This window comes from Magnolia sinica, chromosome 18 (assembly GCF_029962835.1).
Source record: "Magnolia sinica isolate HGM2019 chromosome 18, MsV1, whole genome shotgun sequence".
NCBI lineage: Eukaryota > Viridiplantae > Streptophyta > Magnoliopsida > Magnoliales > Magnoliaceae > Magnolia > Magnolia sinica.
This window is the reverse complement of record NC_080590.1, coordinates 18,271,221-18,297,577: the sequence shown is the minus strand read 5'-3', so window position 1 is coordinate 18,297,577 and position 26,357 is coordinate 18,271,221. Positions and strand designations below refer to the sequence as shown.

At 38.5% G+C, this 26,357-nt stretch overlaps 3 protein-coding genes across 3 annotated transcripts; all 3 read right to left on the bottom strand.

The window, feature by feature from the left end:
• Positions 1-658: 658 nt before the first annotated feature.
• LOC131233453 (probable (S)-N-methylcoclaurine 3'-hydroxylase isozyme 2) lies at positions 659-5,041 on the bottom strand. Its single transcript, XM_058230161.1, has 2 exons — positions 3,961-5,041; positions 659-1,313 (listed from the first exon to the last, which is right to left on the bottom strand). The coding sequence occupies exons 1-2, from the start codon at positions 4,999-5,001 to the stop codon at positions 705-707; spliced, it is 1,650 nt and encodes a 549-aa protein (XP_058086144.1). The 5' UTR covers positions 5,002-5,041; the 3' UTR covers positions 659-704.
• Positions 5,042-5,791: 750 nt separating this feature from the next.
• Positions 5,792-17,807, bottom strand: LOC131233454 ((S)-N-methylcoclaurine 3'-hydroxylase isozyme 1-like). Its single transcript, XM_058230162.1, has 2 exons — positions 16,900-17,807; positions 5,792-6,654 (listed from the first exon to the last, which is right to left on the bottom strand). Exons 1-2 carry the CDS (start codon positions 17,761-17,763, stop codon positions 6,400-6,402), a joined length of 1,119 nt encoding a protein of 372 aa, XP_058086145.1. The 5' UTR covers positions 17,764-17,807; the 3' UTR covers positions 5,792-6,399.
• Positions 17,808-24,755: 6,948 nt separating this feature from the next.
• On the bottom strand, positions 24,756-25,409 carry LOC131232292 ((S)-N-methylcoclaurine 3'-hydroxylase isozyme 1-like). Its single transcript, XM_058228531.1, has one exon. The coding sequence runs from the start codon at positions 25,407-25,409 to the stop codon at positions 24,756-24,758; it is 654 nt and encodes a 217-aa protein (XP_058084514.1).
• Positions 25,410-26,357: the final 948 nt, after the last annotated feature.

Below are 26,357 nucleotides of genomic sequence, written 5' to 3'. Positions count from 1 at the left end.
CTCCTTCACACTTTGATTGGTTATTTCAATAGATTTAATGGCCTAACACGTGTAGGATCTAGAGCATTTTATATATATATATATATATATATATATATAGTGGAACGCTCACCTGCGAACCAGTTCGCACGGACTATATATATATCACCTGTGCACTAGTTCCCACAGGTACTCATGAGAACTTTTGGAAAATTGACCGTGTGATAAGAGCCCAAACTGTGAACGTACAAGTGATGCAGCACCTCATGAAATCTTTAGAGTCCAACTTTTATCCTGATCTAAAATTTTGGTGGGCCATAGTAAAAGAAAACATCCTTTGATTTGCCTCTCTTCGCTATGGCCAACCGGGCAAACGGGACTGAGCTATTCATCATTGGCATCACTGATAAAAGGGCCTGAATTTGAAGCCCTTGCCACCCCTGGGCCCTAGGTCAGGGCTTAGGGCCCATTGCTATTTCCCACGCTACTTTTATGATAAGTTATGAGTTTTTCATCTAAATATTGATTTTTAAAAAAGTTAAATCAGCCTTAGGACAAATCATTGGATCGAAAGTTGAGTTCATCTAGCCACAAATAATTGGGCCCAAAAGCCCAACAGGCCAGTCCTCACACAGACAACCCAACAGAACAAGAAACTGAAAAGTTGCACATGTTCTCATACAAAATACAATAGGATTATTCAAATAAATACATTTGATAGCAATCTAAACCACTGATTTGGGAACGAGCACTAGCGGATGTTTTCTCTCGAGCATTAGGCCGAACTTCTCATCCATGTTCAGATCATCAGGCTGCATTCCATGTGGAAGCGACCATTCGAACGCGTGGATGAAAGAAGCGAGAATAAGCTGAACCATACGGGTAGCCAATGGTAAACCAGGGCAGATTCTCCTTCCAGCACCAAATGGCGTGAACTCAAAATGGTTCCCTTTGTAATCTACACTAGTCTCCAGAAACCGCTCTGGCAAAAATGTTAGCGGATCTTTCCAAATTCCAGGGTCTCTTCCAATGGCCCATACGTTCACCATCACTCTACAGTCCTTTCGGATGGTGTAATTCATAATGTTACATGTGTCGAGGGCTTGGCGTGGGAGTAGAAGTGGGGCTGGTGGGTGCAGTCGAAGGGACTCCTTAACGCATGCATGGAGATAGTTGAGGTGATTGAGATGGGACTCTTTCACCGCTTTCTCGGCACCGACGACCATTTGCAATTCATCGCGGATTCTTCTCATCACTGTGGGATTTCTAGCCAGCTCCGACATGGTCCACTCAGTCAGTGTGGTGGTCGTATCAGTCCCTGCAACAAACATGTCCTGCAAACCACATAACACTCTCCTTAGTACTTCAAACCAACTAGGTTGCAACCGGGCCAGGCAAATAAGGTATGGGCTTGTCCAATTACAGTCTGGATTAGATTTAGGCGAGTTCGTAAAACCCGTTTTATTATGATTCCAAGCGTTGTATTCTAACCATCAACCTTATTTTAACCAGGTCCAAGATTGATGAACCAGCCATTAACCCAACCTCACCATATTTTTAATCAGGTACAAAATGGGACTCAAACCCGACTTGGTCAGTGTGGACATTAGAGAGTGGATTTCTCGAGGGGACAGGAGATTAACTCTCGCTTTCCACTGATTGCCTCTCTCGAGGGCTTTCGTTTGGAATAAAAAGGTGTTATATATATTTTACCAGAGTCGCCACTAACCAAATATTATGATCCTATAATCGGTTAAACTTTGTAGAAATGCTTAAGGTTGAGAACTCGAAGATTCTTAACCCTAAGATGAATCGTGAGTTTACCTTTTAGAGATTATGAGTAAGGGACCGCAGTTACAGAGAAGGGAGGTGTTAGGCACCCACTCTGCCTATACAGATGTACAATTTTTACTTCACAAGATTTAACTAATTTATGAGGAATATAACTAGTTCTCGCATGCAGAAAATACAATATGATGCAATGACAGCGATGATTGATTGATCCAAATTTCTGATGGGCAAGATCTAATTATATTGGCAAGTCGTTGAACATACATTTAAAATGATCGAGTGCAAGGTACAAAGTATGTATGTATATGATGTTTAATGATGTATTGATGCTTATAATAAAACGACGGCCAACCGGCTAAAGTTTTTGGTGGACTCCAATTATATCGCAGACCTTAGAGTATATGCCCACCAATCAAATATGAGAAAATGATGGAATGCAAAATATATATCAAAACGATGGCTAACTAGCTAAGGTTTTTCTTGGACAGGATCCGAATATATCTGTAAGCCTCAGAGCATAAGTTTGCCAGTTAGATGTGATAAAATGATGAAATACATTGTAATGTTGATGTGTATAAGGAGCAAGGGGGTTGAGAAGAGAATGAATGTTGGACAATCCTAATGCACTTATTTAATGAAATTGATTGAGCTTGAACGTTTGGATGAACGGTAGTGTTGTAATGATAGACTGAGTGACTCATATTTAAACTTAAGTGGCTTAGGAGGCTTAGACTCTGGCTAGGCTAGGCTAGACCAGGGTTGGGCTCTCTGTCTTTCACTGTCACTGTTACTCTCCTTGGTGGAGGAATGGACTGGGATCTATTGGATGTAGTGGGGGACTCCCTCTGAATTTACGATGCTTAAAATGAGAAGGGGAGGGGGGTTATATATAGCCTCCAACCCGATTTTCTTGTAATTCTTGTTAATCCTATGGACAAAAGGTGGTTGAAGGGCTAGGATTGGAGATTACTAAATGACATCATTTGATGAGTTGCATGAGATGGTAAAAGAGTAATTTTGGATAAGGAGATGGGCATCGGAATAAATACACATCAACTACACAATTGGGGCTTGAAAATGAGAGCTCCGCATGCTTGAGCGACACCGCCCAAAGAAGGAGAGTGTCATATGGTCGTTGTTGGTCCCCACTTGGACTCCCTGCTTTGGCAAGCAGCATCCTCCAAGCGTGTGGAGGCTTTGCTATGAAAGTTGCTGCTTTGAGGTTTCACATGTTTCTCTGATTGGGTTTGCTTTTGGGCTTTAGTTCGGGCTTAGTATTAGGCTTAATTAGGTGAATTGACTGGGTTGTAGGGTTGGGTAGGCTGACGGAGAAGTTGATTGGGTGAGTTGACTTGTAATGTTAACTCAAGGCTTTAGGGTTTTAGGTTCCTAGGGTTCAGTATTAGGCTGACTGGGTTGATTAGGTAGAATGAGCTGAATTTAGGGTTTATGATTGAGGTTTTTATGATTTAGGCTTCTACAGTTTGAGTTTATGATTGGGATTTGGTTGTCCATCCATAATTAACTATAAGCTTGGGATGGGGTATATACAACCGGTGGGTTTGAGCACCCAATGACAGATAGGGTTGCAAATTGGGTTCAGGTAACTCAACCCAAGCTCAGGTCAGGTTGGGTTGGATTGGGATGTCAAGGTCCGATTTGGTTCAAGTTTAAAAACACCATCCCATTTGAAATTGGGTTGGGTTTGGGTTGAACAAAACTTAGGTTATACCAGATACGGTTGGATTTGAACATAGAAGAATCTATTTGTTTTTTTTTTTTTTTTTGGGCCGGCCCTTGGGTTGGAATTCGAGTTGGGTTAGGTTGCGGGGTGGTCCTCTAGAGTTCACGTTGATCCACAACCTGACCTAAACCACCGAGTTGCATCCCTATTGATAGCCCAAACTAGCACATGGTTAGTGGGACAGTCCAGGTCTCTGCCCGTACCTTAGCCAATGGATTTTTGTGGCACGGTTTTCAGACCAGGACTTGGTAGCCCAATCGGTTTCAATACCGAGTCACCCACAACTCAGGCGAAACCTGGCTCGATTCAGTCTGAGTCGTCGAGTCATTTAACCATGTTTTGGGATGGTCAGAGCCAGAGTCCTCCGCCCTTGTGCGAGATCCGGACTAGCATCAGCAGAGGCTGGTTGCAACGAATAAATATAAGAAGCATAAGGAATTACAAACCGAAATCAAGGCCTTAATAGGAAGATCTTCGTATCCAGCAGAGAGCAAAACATCCAAGAAGTCACTCTTGGCATCACCATCATCATAGCCTGCCGCTCGCCTTTCTTGAATGAACTCATCCCATATATCAATTATCCTTTTGTTTAACACCGTTGCCTCCCGATTCAGTCCCTGAATATCCATGGACCTGAGCACCGGATAGAAATCTGCCAGATTCGGTACCATGCCCAGTTGGAGAAGTCTCGAAAAATCATCCTTCAGCCCAGAAGCAGCATTCTTACTATCATCCCCCAGCTGTAAAACATCTCTTGAGAAAATAACATTGCCGATGGTGTTGAAAACTGCAGCGAATGCCATTTCGCCGATCTTCACCTCCTCTCCTTCTTTACTGAATATAAACCCAATCACCTCCGACACCTTCTTCTCCCTCAAATGGGTCTGAACATCCAACATCCTCGTCGTGAAGAGCTCGGTCTTGCAGATGGTCCGCAGCGCCTTCCACCTCTCGTTGCACTCGGATGCGAACCCCATGGAGAATGAGATGTAATCCTTGATGCGGTACGTGTGCGGGATGTCACGGGCAGAGAGAATGCGGTCTTGGGTCTTGAGAACGTCGGCAGCAGCCGATGGGGAGGATGCCACGATGAGGAGCTTAGCTCCCAGCCAGACTGAGATTAGTGGGCCGTAGATTCGGGCCAACTGGGCCAATGTAAGATGTGGATTGTTTCCAAGCTGTAGAAGGTTGCCTAGGATTGGCAATGGCTGAGGCCCAGGTGGGAGGTTTTTGTGTCGTTTGGATGTTGGCCTGAGGAATGCAAGAAGGAAGATGATAAGGAGTAACGGAAGAAACCCAGTGGAGATCATCTTTCTATCCACAGATTTCTCCGTTACCTTATCTTTATAAACTATTTTAATAGCGAGTACGGATCTTACTGAAGGAGGGAGCGGATTCGCAGTTACCTCAGTAACATCTACCATTGGTGTTACCCTAACCGTGTGGGGCCCACATTGATGTACTTTTTGTATATACACGCTGTTCATCTGTTTTTTTCCTTGTCATTTTATGATGTGATCCCAAACCTTAAGACAGTGATGAAGCACATAGAATTGCCATGCTGCTATGTGGTGCAGCCCATTACGAGAAGAGAAAAGAAAACCGGATGTGTTGGCACTTGGAACTTACCAGGCCCATCATCATCAGATCCACGGACGCGGATTGCGTCCTTCCCCCGGCCGTCTCTAGCCCCAAACGGGTAGTTCTGTGGGCGGCCTCACCGTGATGTATCTGTTTATCCGAGCCGTCCATTCCTCTTCTCAAATCATTTAAAGGCATAATCAAAAAATGAAGCAGATACAACGCTCAAGTGAACCACACCAAATAATAAGCTCGGTTGCATTAAATGCACAAGGCATTAATGTCAGTTGCATTAAATGCAAGAGCAATAAGTGGTGTGGTCCATTTAAGCGTTGGATCTACCTTATTTTTATTCTCAATGCCTTAAAATGATACAAGAAAAGGGATGGACGGCTTGGATAAATAGAGACGTCACGGTGGGCCCACCCACAGAACGACCCATTCAGGCTAGAGATGGGTGGGGTAGGACGCAATCCGCGTCCCAGATCCACACCCTCTATCCACTTTTCCATATCATTTTATGCATGACACCAAAAATGAGGCAGCTCTCAGTCTTAAGTGGACTATATTACTGGAAATAATGGGAATTGAATGCCTACCTTTAAAAACTTTTTGTGGCCACGTAAGGCTTTATTTAAGCCGATTTTTGTTTTTTTACTTTCATCCAAGTTCACGTGAATTTATGAAAAGGTTAAATGAAAAATAAACCGACAGTAGACTCTAGGAAGATTTCAACAGTAGTAGTTCAATCCCCGCACTTTTTTTGCGGTGTGATCCATTTTCTAAATATTGATCGGAAGAAAGGTAAAATCAGGCCAAATGGTTAGGGCCGAAAAGCGCAATGGACCAGTCCCCACAATGACAGCCAACAGAACAGGAAACCGAAATGGTTGCACCTGTTATCATACAAAAGGCAATAGGATTATTCAAATAAATGCATTTGATAGCTATCTAAACCACTGATTTGGGGACGAGCACTAGCGGATGTTTTCTCTCGAGCATTAAGCCGAACTTCTCGTCCATATTCAGATCATCAGGCTGCATTTCATGTGGAAGAGACCAGTGGAATGTGTGAATAAAGGAAGTGAGAATCAGCTGGACGATACGGGTAGCCAACGGTAAACCAGGGCAGATTCTCCTTCCAGCACCAAATGGCATGAACTCAAAATGATTCCCTTTGTAATCCACACTAGTCTCCAGAAACCGCTCTGGCGAAAATGTCAGCGGGCCTTTCCAAATTCCAGGGTCTCTTCCAATGGCTCATACGTTCACCATCACTCTACGGTCCTTTGGGATGGTGTAATTCATGACATCGCATGTGTCGAGGGCTTGCCGTGGGAGTAGAAGCGGACCGGTGGGTGCAATCGAAGAGACTCCTTAATGCATGCATGGAGATAGATGAGGTGATTGAGATGGGACTCTTTCACCACATTCTCGGCACCAACGACCATTTGCAATTCATCGTGGATTCTTCTCATCGCTTTGGGATTTCTAGCCAGCTCCGACATGGTCCACTCAATCAGTGTGGTGGTGGTATCGGTCCCTGCAATGAACATGTCCTGCCAACCACATGACAGTCTCCTTAGTTGCTTCAAACAAGCTGGGTTCCAACTAGGCCGAGCCTACTGGTAATGGCCGAGTCCAGTTACGATCTGGATTAGATTTGGGCGAGTTCAAAAACCAGTATTATGAGTCTAATTGTTGTATTTAACATCCAGATCTGCTTCATCCCAATGGCCATTTTAGTTGGACCACCTTGGCTAGCTCATTTAAAACTGTATGAAACTAGCACTATAATTAAACATGCACATGCTATGAACCATTATCTCATATTTCAAAATTTGAGTGAGTAATATTAAGCATGTCTTTTACCATGAGTTAAAAAGTCAAACATCGAAGCATTATAGTAATATGGTTTTCACATAAAATTATCAATAATTTAACTTATTAAATTTTAAGTAAAATAAATTTAATTTTACAAAAGTCTAAAAATTCAGGCAATATAAACTTGATTCTTAATTATATTAGTTAATGATAATTTTACTTTCTAAATTTAGAAACGAGAGAATATTAATTTCCACTAATTAAAGATTTGAAAAAAAAATCATTTGATCTAGATAAAATTTTATATTTATTTATTTATTTATAGATTTTGAAATTTATTTAATCATAATCTAAATTTAATGATTAAATTTTAAAATTCAAATCTACACTTAAATCGATACAAAACCTAAATTTCTATCATTTAAAATCTAAGTAAGATTTAAACTTAAATTTTTTTATTCAATTTAAATCAATAAATACAAGGTTTTAAGAATTACATCCAATTAACTTTTTAAAATTTATTTAAAACAATAATTATTATTTAGCAAACTGGTTTAGACTAATAAATTTTAAATTTTAAAAAATTTGATTAAATAAATTTAAAATTTCAAAACAAAACCAAATTATAAACTAATTTATCAAAATTGATTAAATATATTTTATATTTTAAAAATTAAATCATATTACATTAATGTACATCAATTAATTCAAAAATTCACGTTACAAATCAAATTACAATTTAATAATTAAATTAAATTCCAAAAAATCATAATTTAGGTTAGACATCAATTTGAATCTAACTTCATTAATTTAAATCTTTTTTTATTCAAAAATTTATTCAATCTAAAATTTAATAAAAGTTGATTTAATTCACTTAATGTAAAATTTACAATCTAACTCAAATCTCAATCTAAACTTAAACTAATAAGTTATAAAACTTAAAAAAATTAAATAAATAGGTTGCACTATGGATTTAGTTAATCCAAAGCCTAATCACCCTAAACAAAAAATCATGTTGCTTAACCTATTACAAAAATGCTCTAATTAACTAAATTAGTTCTAGGTCACTCGTTAGTGGCCCGGTGAACTTGAAACTATAGAAAGACGTTCATCTTAGTAGGCTTATCGTCCATCGACCGACATCAAGCCGGGATCACCTCTTGAATCACTCAAATTAGACTTGCAAAGCCTATGTCATCCAAATCATTCATAAGTTCACTCCTATTAGGATGAATCAAAAATGCAAAAATATTAGCCTAATCCAAAACTCTCATGGCCTCATGAATGTTTCAATGTTGGACATGTGTCACACATCACACTAGCACTTTAGATATGTCTCGTTTGTTGGACTCATGTCCTAACATCATCTGGCAAAAAAATAGATGGAGTGGATTTCTCATAAACATCAATGTGGGCCACACCTTACTTCTGACAGCAAAACTTCTATCAATCTGATTGTCTTTGCGCGCCCATGTACTTGCATGAGTAGGAGAAATTGTTATCCGAATAAATTTTATATACATGTCAAAATAGGTCTTGACTTTTCGTTGTTGTATATTCTCTATTACTTGACCAAAGGGTAAAAATAGGTATAAAAATGAGAGATGGGTTGGCCATAACATAAGGCGATGACACTCTCTTCTCTCTTTATCTATAGATATATAAGGATAGATGCATAATGGATTGCACCATAAAAGACCCCTACAACTATTATCCCACAAAAAGGATAAAGATAGGTACAAAAATGAAAGGGGGGCAACCATTAATATAAGATAATGATTATTACTTCTCTTTATCTATAGATATGTAGAGAGAGATGCATGACGGATTGCACCATATACGACCTCTACAGTTATTTGTAAGAATTTTGAATATGTAAATTCGTAATTATTAAAATTTAAATTTTAAAAATAATTGTAAAAAGAAATTAAAATAAATTTGGAAATTTGAATAAGGAAGAATTTAGAAAACTTATTTCATTCGAGACACGATAAAAGTCACTTGGCTTAAAATTGATTTTCCTTCATTTGGATGATGTCTATAGTGCAACAAAAATACTAGACAATCAACCTCTAGGATACCCCTAAATGTTGTCTTGTCCCATTAGTGCACTCGACGTATGATAACCTAAACCTTCTTTGTTTGTCTAACTCGAATATTGAACTAGATAAACCAAAAGAAATCGTTGATGAGATTTGAAGTGAAAAAGAGAGTCGAAAGATTGAAAATTAATATTTTTAAATTCGGAACTAGAGAAATCCCTTATAAAGACTTCAAAGGTTGTCTTAAATGGGTGTACATGCAACCCTTCCAATAGTCATGCCTGTTCGATTTTTTTAATAAACCATTGCAAAATAAAATTTTAAAAGGCAACAAAAAAAAACTTTTAGACTTGCACGTATACTTGCGCACACATACACCACATCCATAGGCCAACCCACTGCACATGTGGTTCATAGCATAAATTGGAGTTGTTAGCATAGCCTCCCAAACAACTAAATTCACATGCTCGTGAAAGGAGCTTAGGCCCTATGCAAAATCTTATTCTTATAAACTTAAGGTTTTTGTTTTTTTTCTATACCTATCCGGTGTAGAAATAAACCCACACCATTACAAAACAAAATACTTTTATTGTTTTTTGAAAATCTTGAAAGAATTTTAATTTTAAAACACCAACATATCATACTATTACTCGATAAAAGGGTAAACATATGTACGAAAATGAGAGAGGGAGCCAACGTAACATAAGGTGACAACTCTCACTTCTCTCTATCTATAGATATTTAGAGAAAGATACGTAATGGATAGAAAGACAGAGAGACTGATGCGTGACGGTAGAGCTGTTTACGACCCTATATAGGTATTATCCATTAAAAAGAGTAAAGATAGGTATAAAAAATGAGAGAGGGAGGGACAATGACATGAGGCCATAACTTTCGCTTCTCTCCATCTATAAATATCTGAGGAGATGCATGGTAGATAGGGGCGAACATGAGGCCATGACATTCGCTTCTCTCTATCTATAAATATCTAAGGAGATGCATGATAGTTTCTAGACCCTGTAGTTATTAACCGACAAATAGTGTAAAGATAGGTACAAAAATAAGAGGGGACAGCGAAGGCGATGGCTCTCAATTCTTTGTCCATATCTAGGTATGTAGATAGAGATGCAGTACGGATTGCACCATATCCTGTCCCTACAGCTGTGAGGGCGCATGCGCTTTATGAAGGATACTCAATAGTTAATACACCGACTGACCTGCCCTATTTATGGTCTGTATCATGTGACGGAAAGACACGTGTACTTAAATGTATAGGTGAATAACAAGAATATGCTGAAGGGAGTTTCAGCGCACATGTCATCATGCACACGTGTATAGGTTTTATGCCACTAAATGGGTGGGCCTGCCGTAAACATGCTCCAAAAGTCTTGAAGGTAGAACGCAAGCGTCAGATCCTCCATGTTTCTTGTACACGTATAATTTTATTTTTATTTTTTTTTCACACACCCACCAACACACATACCTACTCACATGGGCACTTGATCCCTGTTCTCAATGTTAAACAAGCTCTATTTACTAAGCTAGGGCCAAAATTAGCTTGATCCAAAACTTTTATGTCATACAATAAGTTTTTAACGGCCAATAAACACAGTCTCAGTATGGTCCACCTGAGATTTGGATCTGCTTCTTTTTTGTCTCATCCCTGAAATGATCTGGTAAAACAGACGGTGTGGATGTAGCATACATACATCAAGGTGGGCCCCACACAGCAAGGGCCGCACCTAATCCTCTCCCGGTTAAGGCAAGTCACTTTCTCCCTCAACAGGGATTGCACTCGCTTGCACTACTTTATGAGGTTACGTCGATAGGAGCAAATAGTTGTACACATGGCATGATCAACTAACAATCAGGTCCACCCATTTATTGAGCCATAGTAAGAATAACCAACATTTCAAAAATCAAGACCATCAGACAATCTTATCATGTTCTACCATTATTTTAGTAACATCTCTTCTTATATAGATAGGAATGCATACCATTTATATGTGTGCCATCCACACCATGGCCCAATAAAAGAACCGCCTTGATTGGTAAACAGATGTGCCACTTAGACCAGAATGATGGCACTAATATGATCAATTTATCCCGTGGAAAATGTCTGCAGGAGTTTTTTCTTAAATTATGTCATGGAGAAGAAAATGGTTATAATTGCTCAATATTTTAAAAAGAAATTGTTATTAAAAGTAAGGTCTTTCTTTAGAAACGACACTGTGAAAAGCATCAACTCTTTACTACATTTATAGATACTATAAGTCTTTGTATGATATGATATAAGCCTGTTTCAACTAAGTGGAGCTTATGAGATTAAAAAACAAAAGTATATCATGCTGTGCTTGGCCAGAGGAATCTTCCACAAAACATTAGTTTTTCATACTATAATATAAGATTTTTTATTTTTATTTTTAATTTTAAAAAAAAATTTAAGTACAAGAAATACTATTACTGGATCTATGAATGGGTTAGGTTGGCCCATAGAGCTTTTGGGCCTATCTGCTTCCGATCCAAGGATAGGACTGTACTTAAATTTGTGCCCTTTTAAGAATCAGGCTAAGCTTGGGCTTCATGATTTAGGATTTTAAGGGCATGTTTTTCATATATCATACATGATGGGGCACACTTAATAAATTGTCCAAATCTAGCACAAGGTGAGTGCTGAACTTGAGCATATTGTTTGTTTTGCCCCATTACAAGCTTAGATAACGCTCGGGCAAAAGTGGGACTTTGATAGACCTAAGCCTTGCTCAAACATAGCCAATTGACAACCTTAACAATTATTGTTACAAGAAAAATAGACCAACCAATAAGAAAAGCCCAAGTTAGGAGTCCGTGCATTTCGCTAGATTGAACGACAACGAATACGATAAAAATTCCAACCTTTGACCCCAGACTGAGCAAAAAATGAGGTCGAGATCGGTCTCTCTTTAGCAGGTTGGAAGATCGGCTAATCCGTTCGACACTGAAAGAAGCTCAACTACTCGCTGAAAGAGTCATGTCGGCATAACCCAAGACAGCATCATTTCAAACGGCATGACTTACCTTATGTTAGTTCTAACCTGATCCCAACTACACCTATACAAGATCCCAGCCAAAGATTTAGGAAGTCAACCACAATACGAATCTGCTCGAGATCCTAGCAAAAAATTTAGGAAGATCCCCATGACTTGTGTAAGATCTGAATCCTACTACAATACATCCCTATTAAATAGGAAGATCTCTCATATGCCACCGCATCTCCTCACCTATAAATAAGAGCATCTTCAATGATGAAAAGAATGCACAATTTTCAGCTTAAAAACATGTTTTTGACCGGACAGAGATTCCCTACCTGACTTAGGTATCAAAGGGTCCCTTGTACTAGCCAGGGTCTCTTTTGCTTATCCCTTGTGCAGGTACACGAATGTCTAGGAAAGGCTAACCAGAAAATTGTATCAACAACTACAATCCATATTTAATTAATCCATATTTAATTGTAGAAAGTGTATGGTGAAAATGGGAGAAAGGAGAGTAAAATATTACCATCTTCTTCCTCTATTATAATCCTCGAATTCACAAAGAAAATTTCTGTATAAGTGCATTACGAAGAATAATAATATTCTTCTTCTTCCTCACAATTTAATTGATATAGTTTATATTAGTCCTAAACCTATAGCTTCTCTAAAATAGTAATTTTTTTAGAGGTACTAAAGTTTTTAAAAGTAGTAGAAGGTGTCTAAACTGAATCAAATCCTATTGGGTAACTAAAGAAAAGGATTTATTGCTAGACTCTTTAAACTCTAAAATAGCTTAAAAATAATAAAATTTAAACTCACTAAAGTTTTGACATGAAACTTAAATTTTATTATTAAAATAACCTTATTTTGTGAAACTGTTTGGGTGTTAATGGATTTTGGAATTGCCCAGGACATACAATCTATTAATAGTAAAATTGTTTGAGTAATTTTACCCGCCGAGAGATGAGCCAGATCTAGCGCTCAATTGGGCCACTGGCCAAGAAAGAGTGGACCGCTAAAGGCCATTGTCCAAAGTTTTTGGGTTCATCCTATGATTGGATCAACCTTGATTTTGATGAAAGTGGGCCCACCTAGCTTCAACGGTTGCATAATAAGGAAGTGACTTGCATCATGTCTCTGGCTCGTGTCAGAATGCAACCGAGATGGCTTCAGTGATGGTGAGGCTACTGTTGTGTTTGAGAGAAATCCACCTCATTCAAGTGAGGCCAGTCAATTTTAATTGGGTTATCAAAAGATGAGCCGAATATAGGGCTCTAGTGGGCCACAACTCAAGAAAGAGTCAACTACTAAAGGCTTTCCCCTCCCTGGGACCCACCTGTGGATTGAATCAGCCCGAATTTTGGGGCGGGCATGCCCTAAAATGAGATGCCTAAAATGGTGGACGAGTCATTTGTCAGAAGCATTATGAAAGTTGGCCCCACATAGTTTCGTGTGCTCTTTAAATGACCTCACGATACGATAGAGCTTACTGTAGTTGAAAAAGGGAGGTAATTTGTAAATACAAAGATTTTTTGGTCAGAACATATGTGAGACTGGCTGGAGATATAATTTAAAAGCAACAGTTTTTTATTCATAGGCCAAACCAGTTTTTATTTTTATTTTTTTTTAAGCAAGGCATGTGCCTAATCGTAGGATATAAAGATGAGGAGAGTCTCGCCCCCAAATAATTAGGCCTAAAAGCCCAATGGGCTAGTCCACACGAGGATAGCCCAACAGAACAGGAAACAGAAAAGGTTACACATGTTCTCATACAAAATGCAATAGGATTATTCAAATAAATGCATTTGATAGCAATCTAAACCACTGATTTGGGGACGAGCAGTAGCGGATGTTTTCTCTCGAGTGTTAGGCCAAACTTCTCATCCATGTTCAGATCATCAGGTTGCATTCCATGTGGAAGCGACTTGTCAAATGCATGGATGAAAGAAGCAAGAATCAGCTGAACCATACGGGTAGCCAATGGTAAACCAGGGCAGATTCTGGTTCCCTCTGTAATCTACACTAGTATCCAAAAACCGCTCTGGTGAAAATGTCAGCGGGTCTTTCCAAATTCCAGGGTCTCTTCCAATGACCCAAATGTTCACCATTACTCTACTGTCCTTTGGGATGGTGTAATTCATCACCTCGCATGTGTCGAGGGCTTGGCATGGAAGTAGACGTGGGACTGGCGGGTGCAATCGAAGGGACTCCTTAATGCATGCATGGAGATGGTTAAGGTGGTTGAGATGGGACTCTTTCACCGAGTTCTCGGCACCCACAACCATTTGCAACTCATCTCGGACACTTCTCATGGCTATTGGATTTCTAGCCAGCTCCGACATTGTCCACTCGGTCAGTGTGGTGGTCGTATCAGTCCCTGCAACAAACATGTCCTGCCAACCACATGAAAGTGTCCTTAGTACTTGAAACAAGCTAGGTTCTAACTAGGACGGGCCCACTAGATATGGGCCACTCCAATTACGATCTTTATGAGATTTGGGGGAGTTCAAAAACCTATTTTATGAGTACAATAGTTGTTTCATCCAGATGGCCATTTGAGTTGGCCCACCATGACCTAGCTCATTTAAAACTTAATGAAACTAGCATTACGGCTATCAACCGATCTGATTTATGTGAGGTTTCAAGAGCACTTGTTGTTGTTGCTGTTAAATTCGTAAACAACAGGACCTGTCGATGCCATTGACAGACCACTCAATGCCATCAATCTGTGGTCAATGCCATCAACAGATGCTCAATGTCATTGGAAAATTTTCGAAAAGCCATGTTTTGTTGTTGGAACGTTTTGGTGTTTTACTCAATATAATCGAAGGTGTCATCGAGCATGTGTCGAACTGTGGTAGTGCGGAATTTATTTCCTATTTCGATTGTGATTCTAATAGAGCTTATAAAATGAGGTGTAATTAGGATTTGGAAATATTATAGGGCTTTCTAATTCGTTCCTATGTTTCTAAGGGCATAACTTGGCTTGTGAGGGAGATTCGAGGCTTGTTCGAATCGGTAATCTCTATCTCTTGTAATTTATTTCTTTCATAGTATATTACTATCTCTTTATGCCGTGGTTTTTTCCCGCGCGAGTTTTTCCATGTAAAATTCAAATTGTTTGTAACTGGACTTGATTGTGCAATTTGAGTACTTTGCTTGGTTTATTTTTGTTTGCTTCCGCAGATTCCCAACAAGTGGTATCAAAGCTTAACGTTGAGAAGTAGATTGAATATGAAAGCATAGTATCAATGACATATAATTCAAAGTTTGATGTTAAAAAATATTCCAGAAAAAATATTTTTGAACTATGGAAAGTCAAAATGACTAGTCTCCTAGTTCAGTAGGGATTAAATGATACTCTCCTTGAGAAGTGGATGGAATCTATGCTAGGTGATGAATAGGACAAGATGGATAAGAAATTGAGAACCTCTGTCCAATTGTGCTTAACGGATGAAATCTTTTACAATGTCATAAGAGAGAAAACTGCAACAAGTACATGAGCTAAGTTAGATAACATCAATGCGAAAAAATCTTTTTCACATTGGTTCAACAAGTACACGGGAAATAGTCATTAAGTTAGAATCGCTTGTACTTTAAGGGCTTGTTTGTTTTCTCAAAGCAATGGGAAATACATGGTAAATAGTAATTATTATGATTTCACCGTGTTTGAAAATTCATAGGAATTTATGCCTTTCAAATTGGTTCAAAAGAGACAATTTTAATTTTTGAACTGCAAGGTAATGCATTTGATATATCCATTCCGTCCATCTATTTTATTACAATATTTTGGAGCATGAGACAAAAAATGAAGCAGATCCAACACTCAAGTGGCCCACGCCAATAGAAACAATGGCCCCACAAAGTTTTTAACGATAAGTATTCGATTCCCTTTTTCGTATGACGTGGTCCACTTGAGTATTGGATATGCCTCAATTTTTTACTTATGCTATGAATTCAACTGGAACAATGGATGAACGGTGTGGATAAGCGAAATGCATCACAATGGGACCCACAGATATTTTATAATATTCTTGGTTTTCGTGTCAAAAAGTAAGCAGACAAATCAGGCATGTTGTAAATGTACAGGGAAATAATTATTACTTTTTTACATGGTATTTACCACTTCACTAAAAAATCAAACACGCCCTAAGATTCAATTGTTCCATCTGAAGATGGTAGAGGGGGTTGACGTTAAGGCCCACATTAGTAACTTCAACAAGTTAATTTGTAAATTATTAGATGTAGAGAAAATGATGAAACATGAGGATTAGGCATGCATCATGTTGAATTCTCTCCCAGCTTTATATAAGTCATTCAAGGACTCATTGTGTACCAGTAAATCAACCATTAGTGTCGAAACCGTTATACCCTTCAGTCAAAGGCGATGAAAAAGAAAAGTGGTAACATAGATGCCTCTACAGATGCACTGGTTACGAGAGAGCAAAATTTTAAATGAGATAATGAATTTTTTCGATTAAGGTCCAAATCCAAGAGTAAAAGCAAAGGGAAGTTAAAGTACTATAATAATATTATGTCTGGGCACATGAAGAAGGATTGTCAGTATCTTATGGCAAGAAAAAAGAATTCATAGGATTCTTTTAAGGAGGCCAATGGGTAGAAACTGATAAAAGTACAAGTGGAAACGATGTGTTTTACTGTCCATGTGAACAGCCAAAACTAGCACAGGTTAGTGGGACAGTCCGGGTATCTGCCCATACCAGATAGCCTGATCGGTTTCAACACCGAGTCACCCCCGACTTGGGCGAAACACGGCTCAATTCAGGACGGAACGAGTCAATTTGAGTCGCGAGTCATTTAAAACCATGTTTTAGGGTGGCGAGAGCCAGAGTCCTCTCACCTCTCCCTTTGTGCCAGCTGGCCTGGACTGGACCGATCAGTATAAGAATCATAAGGAATTACAAACCGAAATCAAGGCCTTAATCTGGAGATCTTCGTATCCAGCACATAGCAAAACATCCAAGAAGTCACTCTTCACATCACCATCATCATAGTCTGCCGCTCGCCTTTCTTGAATGAACTCATCCCATATATCAAATATCATTTTGTTGAACACCGTCGCCTCCTGATTCTGTCCCTGAATATCCAAGGAACTGAGCACTGGATAGAAATATGCCAGATTCGGCGCCAGCCCCAGTTGGAGAATTCTCGAAAATTCATGCTTCAGCCCAGAAGCAACATTCTTACTATCATCCCCCAGCTGTAGAACATCTCTTGAGAAAATAACATTGCCGATGGTGTTGAAAACTGCAGCGAATGCCATTTCGCCGATCTTCACCTCCTCTCCTTCTTTACTGAATATAAACCCAATCACCTCCGACACTTTCTTCTCTCTCAAATGGGTCTGAACATCCAACATCCTCGTCGTGAAGAGCTCGTTCTTGCAGATGGTCCGCAGCGCCTTCCACCTCTCGTTGCACTGGGATGCGAACCCCAGGGAGAATGAGATGTAATCCTTGATGCGGTACGTGTGCGGGATGTCACGGGCAGAGAGAAGGCGGTCTTGGGTCTTGAGAACGTCGGCAGCAGCCGACGGGGAGGATGCCACGATGAGGAGCTTGGCTCCCAGCCAGAATGAGATTAGTGGGCCGTAGATTCGGGCCAAGTGGGTCGATGTAACATGTGGATTGTTTCCAAGCTGTAGAAGGTTGCCTAGGATTGGCCATGGCTGAGGCCCAGGTGGGAGGTTTTTGTGTCGTTTGGATGTTAGCCTGAGGAATGCAATAACGAAGAAGAGAAAAAGCAAAGGAAGAAATCCAATAGAGATCATCTTCCTATGGATTGATTCCTCCACCACCTTATCTTTCAACTTGGTTTTGTTAGCCAAAACGGCTAGTGCAGTACATTTGCCAAAACATCCCACACATCCAAACGTGCAGTACATTACCCTACACCGGAAATTTGTCAAATCAGCATTTTCAGTACATCTCACCCATCACCCATGGACAATGTGTCACCATCCGTGACATCCAAACCACCTATTTCGAACCTTTTCTCAATTGTACGCACAACTTGGGTTCCACGCATCCTACATAAATGGGACCATGATTCAACGATCAGATGGTTGTCCTAAGGCAACCATGGAAGGGTCACATCCAGAATGTCTCAGGGAGTGGAAGGTTCTAGTTGCATATCTTGGGCATCCTCTCAGCTCTATGTGGACCATTGCTGCATTTATCTTCCATCATATATTTTCAGACCACCAAATGAAAGGTCAGAATTATTCTATCAATGAGATGTTTTGTTTGGGATGATTAACTGAAGTAGGGTCATACGAAACTGATAATCTATATCATGAAATGAACATAAAAGAATAATTAATGTGCATCATATCTTTGGATCCAGGATCCTACAACAATGTCTTTCGAGAGTGAACGGTCCAGATTTAAAATATATATCCGCCGAGGGCAGAATCGTATGATATCATTTGGATAATGACTTGTTTACAGTTGTCAACGTCATCTGTGGTCCCATTGGCAGATGGACAATGCCCCTTGCTAATTGTACACCCCATCTGGACTCATTCAAAGCTATGAGAAGTTCAATGCATGCAGGAAGTGTGTGGCAAAACCACTGTATAGTTAGAACAATGATCGATCACCGTGTGAAATCCATGCCCTCCATCGTTTGCGACGTGAGCCAAGAAAAATGAGGCCTACCCAAAACTAAAGTGGGCCACGTTGCATGGAACAGCAAGGACAGGGACGATTCCAAAGTTTTTGGAACAGGTTTATGTTTGGATTTTCCTAGAATAAATTATGAATATGGGTTTCAAAGGATATTAAACATTGACTCCGGCTTTGGAAGATTTCAATGATGAGCATCCCAATGGCACTGTTCCCCCTGGTGTGGCCCACTTGAGTCTCGAATGGACTTGATTTTTGGGCTCATGTCCTAACGTGAGACAGAGAAATTGATGGATGGGATTGATTTTCATACATGTATTAAGGTAGACCCCACACCACACTGTTTCTTACTGCACTGCACCTACGTACGCACGCCTGAAAATGATGCAGGTATGGGTAGGGGAATCACTCTCAAAGTAGCTTGTGTCTTTCCAGTGGGATGTGGTGTAGTAAACGGTCATGGCATTGGAAGCGGATAAGGTGTTACCGTGGTAACACGTTAGTGGATGTTACACTTACTGTGGGACTTACCTTGATTATTTGTCGTACTTAAGCTGTCCATTTGCTTTTCCAATCCATTTTAATCAGGATACGGTTCCAAAAATTAAGCAGATCCAAATCTCAGGTGGACCACACCAAAGGAAACTGTGGTTATTGAATGATTGCCATTAAAAGCTTCTTATGGCCCACGGTAATGTTTATTTGCCATCCAACCCATTGATAAGGTCAACCCAACCTAGATGGAGGGGAAATACAAAGAAAAGCTTGATCCAAAACTTTTGTAGCCTACAAAAAGTTTTTAATAGTCATTCACTACTCTTTCTACTGGTATGGGCCACCTGAGATATGGATCTGCTTAGGTTTTAGGATAACATTTAAAAAAGATCCGGAAAAAGAATGAATAGTGTAGATATACAGTGCATTCATCATGGTAGGCCTCACACAGTAAGGTAACACTCGTTAAGGTGTTACTTGCCTAACACTTAATCCATAGCATTACTCTATCCCATGTGTACGAGTTAATATAAGAGTAATAATACCAAGCATCAAAATTCTAATACTCTAATAGGGTTATTTAGGACCTAAATCCCAAGCTCATGAATTTTAATAGATATATATCCATTGCAATTCACATCATTCAATCAAATTTAATTGATATGCAAAGACATTTAAAAGAAAAATACTGTTAAAATAATATTTATTAATATAATGTTCACTAAATTCAACTCTCTTGATTAAAAAAATTTTGTACATCGAAATTTAGAATTCAACTAAATATGATGTAAAACTAAATTGAAATTCAAACTAAACCTAAATTGCTTAAAAGGAAAAACATGTGGTAAATGCTTGCCTACCTATAGTATTTCAATTCTACCCATGTGGATTGTTATATTAGGGTGAGCATAACAGCTCAGTAGAATAATTTCTTATCAAAAATTTATAATGTTCAGATTATGTCAAAATTCTATAAATAAAAAAAGAGAGTAAAATTTAAATACATAAAATAAAATAACATGAATTTAAGTACTAGAATCGTAAATGTGTTATGAATGTAATACTTTCCATGAATTCTCATAAACAATACTCATGATCATCTCTTACAATATCGTACCTAAGTGAATGACCACGTTGCATTGACGCCCACACACTGATAGCTTATAGTGAATGATCCATATATACATTAGCTTGTTGGACTAGTGCTACAGTTGTAACTCTGAAATATATCTATGCACATAATTTTACTCATATGTCGTACACAAAGAAGATTTCAAAGAATCATATGGGTTATAAGGTCTTTCACCCAAGGGATATGATCACCGTACTTGTTCACTTAAGGGTCTTCCACCCAAGGGATACGATCACCCTAATTGTTAGTTTTAGAATTTTTCACCCAATAGATATAATTGCCCTGCCTACTTATATCTTCTAGGGACATTTCTTAGGCAGCGCACCAACATTCAAGTTTAAACTTGTAAATTCACAATATAATTATTAAACATGCACATGCCATGAACCAATATCTTATATTTCTTAATTTGAGTGAGTAGTATTAAACATGTCTTTTACCATGGATTAAAAAGTCAAACATCGAAGCATTATAGTAACACTATTTTCACATAACATTATCAATAATTTAATTTACTAAATTTAATTCAGAATAAATTAAATTTTACAAAAAACTAAAAATTCAAACAATAAAAACCTAATTCTCGATGATAATTTTACTTTGTAAATTTAGAAATGTTAGAATATTAATTTCCACTAATTAGGGATTTGGAAAATTAATCCTTTAATTTAGGTGAAATTTTTTATTTATTTATTTAAATTATGAAATTTATTTAATCTCAATCTAGATTTAACAAGTAAATTTTAAAATTCAAAACTACGCTTAAATCAATATAAATCCTAAATTTCTATCATTCATAACATAAGTAAGATTTAAACTTAAAATTTCCAACTCAATTTAAATCAATAAATATAAGGTTTCAAGAATTACATCAAATTAAAAATTAAAAATTTATTTTAAAAAATAATTATTATTTAGAAAACTAGTTTAAACCAATAATTTAATAAAAAAATTAAATAAATTTAAATTTTTGAAACAAAACTAGATTATAAACTAATTTATCAAAATTGATTAATTATATTTTAAATTCTAAAAATTAAAACATATTACATTAATTTATATCAATTAATTCAAATAAAAGTAAGATCACCTACTTGATTTTGAGTGTTGGACTAAACCTTATACAGTACCCACCCGACGTATAAGCTCAATGTTGAGTTTTGTCTAACTTACACCTATGCACCATGCACACATTGGCTACTTTCTTTCCTTATCTCCATGTCTTATAATTCAAAGGATGAACCCACACTCAAACTATTAGTGCCTACGCTTTCACTTCATACCATTTTTTTAAAATTATGAATTATTATATTCAAGAAGAAGGGACTGTACAAGACCCGGGAGGGCCTATTAGCAAAAAGGGGAAACAGGGCCACTGAAAATAAAACCAAAAAAGAAAAAAATTTGAGAGCCTCTATGATTCTCTCAAGTAACCTAATTAATCACACACGATCCAGGAAAATTAAGCCTATGATAACGGGAGGGAGATCAGACACGGACCGATAAAAACAATAGGCCTAGCTACTGCTACCTCTACGAGCAAGACCGTCAGCCACCGCATTTGACTCCTTAGGGGAGTGGGAGATGATCACATCCTTGCCGATCATAAGAGACCTTATCCTCATATACCAGTACCACATAGACCAAGCTGGGGTGGCCTTGTTGTTGAGGGAGTCAACCATAGATTTGGAGTCGCTAACAATCTCAATCTTGGAGAAACCAAGGCCCATTAGTATAAAGGGGAAACAGGCCCACCAAAAAAAAAACCAAAAAAGAAAGAAATTTGAGAGCCTCTATGATTCCCTCAAGTAACCTAATTAATCCCACATGATCTTGAAAAATTAAGCCTTTGATAACAGGAGGGAGATCAGACATGGATCGGTAAAAACAATGGGCCTGGCTACTGCTATCTCTACGAGCAAGACCGTCAGCCACCACATTTGACTCCTTAGGGGAGCAGGAGATGATCACATCCCTGCCAATCATAAGGGACCTTATCCTCGTATACCAGTACCATAGAGACCAAGCTGGGGTGGAGCTGGGGTGGCCTTGTTGTTGAGGGAGTCAACCACAGATTTGGAGTCACTAACAATCTCAATCTTGGAGAAACCGAGGCCCACGCAGCAGGTTAAGCCGTCCTAGATATCCCTGATTTCAACCTTGCCGTTAGAACCAAAGCAATAAGCAGATGAAAAGGCAAAGAGCCATACCCCCCCCCCCCCATGGGCCTGGGTTGCTGAGGTCAAAGCCATCAACATTAACCCTCAACCAGTCAGCAGCAGGACACAATTTAAGCCCTTTTTATACTAGACCTACGCTTTCACTTCATACAATAAGCTCATGCTTAAACCCTTTTTATACTATTTATCCCATGTCATAAATTTTCACACATATGCTTCCCTGTGAAGCAAAATACAAGTCCTAACTCTTACTACAAATGAAGTTTTTAATGCTAAATTCAATGGTAGTTCTTTGAGCATGAAAAAAAAAAAAAAAAAATGAAATCTAAAACTCCTAATTTCAATGGCAATTTCAAATTTCAATACTACATTCAATGCCAACATCAAAAGTTTCAGCCTATGTAAGCATATCCCATGATGAGGCTTATGCGAATACCTCTATTCCTAGCTAAAATATTTTTCACATAAGCGAGCTTTGTAGTTAGAATATCATTCCTTAAATGTATGCTTAGATAGTTCAGATAATGAATAGCTTAGATTTCAAGATAGGCAATCCACATGGTAAATTCAAACATAACAATTTAGATTGTACATTCATCACTAGATGGTTTTGATTGGTTGGTAGGAAGTAGGTTAGGTACTAAACTCTTTAAACTATTTAGATTGATGTGAGGATATTGATGAAGGTGAGTATAATGAGATTTGAATGGTATAGATTGGTAGAGTACGTTGAGTTCTAACATTAGCTACGTCTCTCTGATGCAATTTAAAAGTAGTGAGGGTTATTTGACCTCCTACGTTTCTTTGAACAGTTTAACAATTTTTAAACTTATATTTATATCTATTTCTTTCTTTCATTTTTCACATGTGTATCACATGTCTGTGCCATGTGAAAGGTGGATGGCGTGTGTGGTAACGTATGCATGCATGGATGGATGGGTCAAAATTTATCTAGATCATCACAAATATGGGGGCAAGTGAGTGCTGAACTCCAGCATGCTTGTTTTGCCCCGTTGCAGGCCTAGATAGGGCTTAGGCAAAAGTGCGTCTTTGACAGACTTACCCAATTGACAACTTTGACAAGAACCATCTATTTTTAGTTGTAGTAAGTGCAAGGTGAAAATGGGAGAAAAGAGGGGAAAATATTACCATCTTCTTCCTCTATCATAATCCTTGAATTCACAAAAATAATAATAATAATAATCTATATAAGTAGATTATGAAGAATAATAATATTCTTCTTCTTCCTCACAATTTACTGGATATAGTTTATGTTAGTCCTAAACTTACAGCTTCTCTAAGAGGGTAATTTTATTTTATTTTAAGATACTAAACATTTTAAAAGTAGTAGAAGATGTTTAAACTAAAGCAAACCCTATTGGGTAACTTTAAAAAAGGATTTCATACTATCAAAGGACTCTTTAAACTCTAAAATACCATAAAAATAATAAAATTGAAAAAGATTTGACATGAAACTTAAATTTTAACAATAAAATAACCTTATTTTGTAAAACTGTTTGTGGGTCAATGGATTTTGGAATTGCCCAGGACATACAATCTATGAATAGTAAAACTGTTTGAGTAATTTTGCCTGGGGAACCGAAAGATAGCCAGATCTAGCGCTCAAGTGGGCCACTGGCCAAGAAAGAGTGGACCGCTAAAGGCCATTATCAGACGTTTTTGGGTTCCACATATGATTGGATCAACCTTGATTTTGATGGAAGTGGACCCACCTAGATTCAACAGTTGCATAATAACGAAGTGACTCGCCATCACGTCTCTGGCTCGTGTCAGAATGTAATGGAGATGGCTTCCGTGATGGTGAGGCCACTGTGATGTTTGAGAGAAATCCACCTCATTTACAAGTTTGATGAGTTAATTTTAATTGGGTTATCAAAGGATGAGCTGAATATAGGGCTCTAGTGGGCCACAACTCAAGAAAGAGCCAACTACTAAAGGCTAACCTGTGGATTGAATCAGCCTGACTTTTGGGGCGGCCATGAGATGCCTAAAATGGTCGACGGGTCTTATTTGTCAGAAGAATCATGGGCCCGCATAGTTTCGTGTGCTTTTTAAATGACTCTAATATACGGTAAAGCTTACTGTAGTTGAAAGAGGGAGATAATTTGTAAATAGAAATATTTTTTGGTCAGAACATATGTGAGACTGGCTAGAGAAATAATTTAAAAGCAACTGTTTTATTATTATTATATATTGATAGACCAAAGCAGTTTTTTATTTAAAGGCATGTGCCTAATAGTTGGATATAAAGATGAGGACAGTCTCGCCTGAAAATAATTAGGCCCAAAAGCCCAACGGGCTAGTCCTACTATGACAGCCGAACAGAATAGGAAACAGAAAAGGTTGCACATGTTCTCATACAAAATACAACTGGATTATTCAAATAAATGCATTTGATAGCAATCTTAACCACTGATTTGGGGACGAGCAGTAGCAGATGTTTTCTCTCGAGTGTTAGGGCGAACTTCTCATCCATGTTCAGATCATCAGGCTGCATTCCATGTGGAAGTGACCAGTCGAATGTGTGGATGAAAGAAGCGAGAATAAGCTGAACCATAAGGGTAGCCAACGGTAAACCAGGGCAGATTCTCCTTCCAGCAGCAAACGGTGTGAACTCGAAATGATTCCCTTTGTAATCCACACTAGTCTCCAGAAACCACTCTGGCGAAAATGTCAGTGAGTCTTTCCAAATTCCAGGGTCTCTTCCAATGGCCCATATGTTCACCATCACTCTACTGTCCTTTGGGATGGTGTAATTCATCATGTCACATGTTTCGAGGGCTTGGCGTGGGAGTAGAAGTGGGATTGGTGGGTGTAGTCGAAGGGACTCCTTAATGGATGCATGGAGATAGTTTAGGTGATTGAGATGGGACTCTTTCATTGCTTTCTCACCACCGACGACCATTTGCAATTCATCGCAGACTCTTCTCATCACTTTGGGATTTCTAGCCAGCTCCGACATGGTCCGGGTGAGGCATCTAGCATGACAGCAGTCACATAATGAGAAACTGACAAGTTGGCACATGTTATCATACAAAATGCAATAGATTATTCAAATAAATGCACTCGATAGCAATCTAAACCACTGATTTCAGCACGTACACTAACAGTGTTTTCTTTCATGCGCTGAGCCGAACTTCTCATCCATGTTCAGGATCATCAGGCTGAATTTCATGCGGAAGCGACCAGTTGAATCTTTGAATGAAAGAAGTGAGAATTAGCTGGAAAACATGAGTTGGCACTAACAAAATGTTGGGGGACCGCGGAAGCACACAGAGTTAAATCAAGTGAAGTAAGCCAATCGCACCAAGCAAGCATAATGGAAACGCACCGATTTTAATGTAAAAAAACCTTCATGGGAAAAGCGATAGATAATCACTATGAAAGCAGAAAATTACAAGAGTATAGAGATTACCCGATTCGAACAAACCTCGAATCACCCAAAACTACACCCTTGAAATCCTATGAATGAATTTAAAAAGTTCTTGAATACAATCCAATCCCGATTACACCCCTATATATAACCTTAAGAAGAATCATAATCGAAATTGAAACAAATCTCACATATACGCAAAGTCTGCGTATACATTCGATGGGACCTTTGATGGCTCTCGATATCATCGACAAACCGTCGATGACATCAAACTAACACCATAACAGTTTAGAGATAAAACATGAAAAATCAGATTTTCTCAATTACACACTTTGATGAGTCTCGATGGTATTGAACAGGTATCCATATAGTCCAACAACCAATTGAGGAAATTCCGAGTTTCTTCAATGGAATTGAGCAGTTGTTCGATGGCATCGTGAGGAAATTCCGAGTTTCTTCAATGGCATCGAACAGTGCTCAATGGCATCGAACAGTGCTCAATGGCATCGACAGACCATGTTTCTGAATTGATTTAAA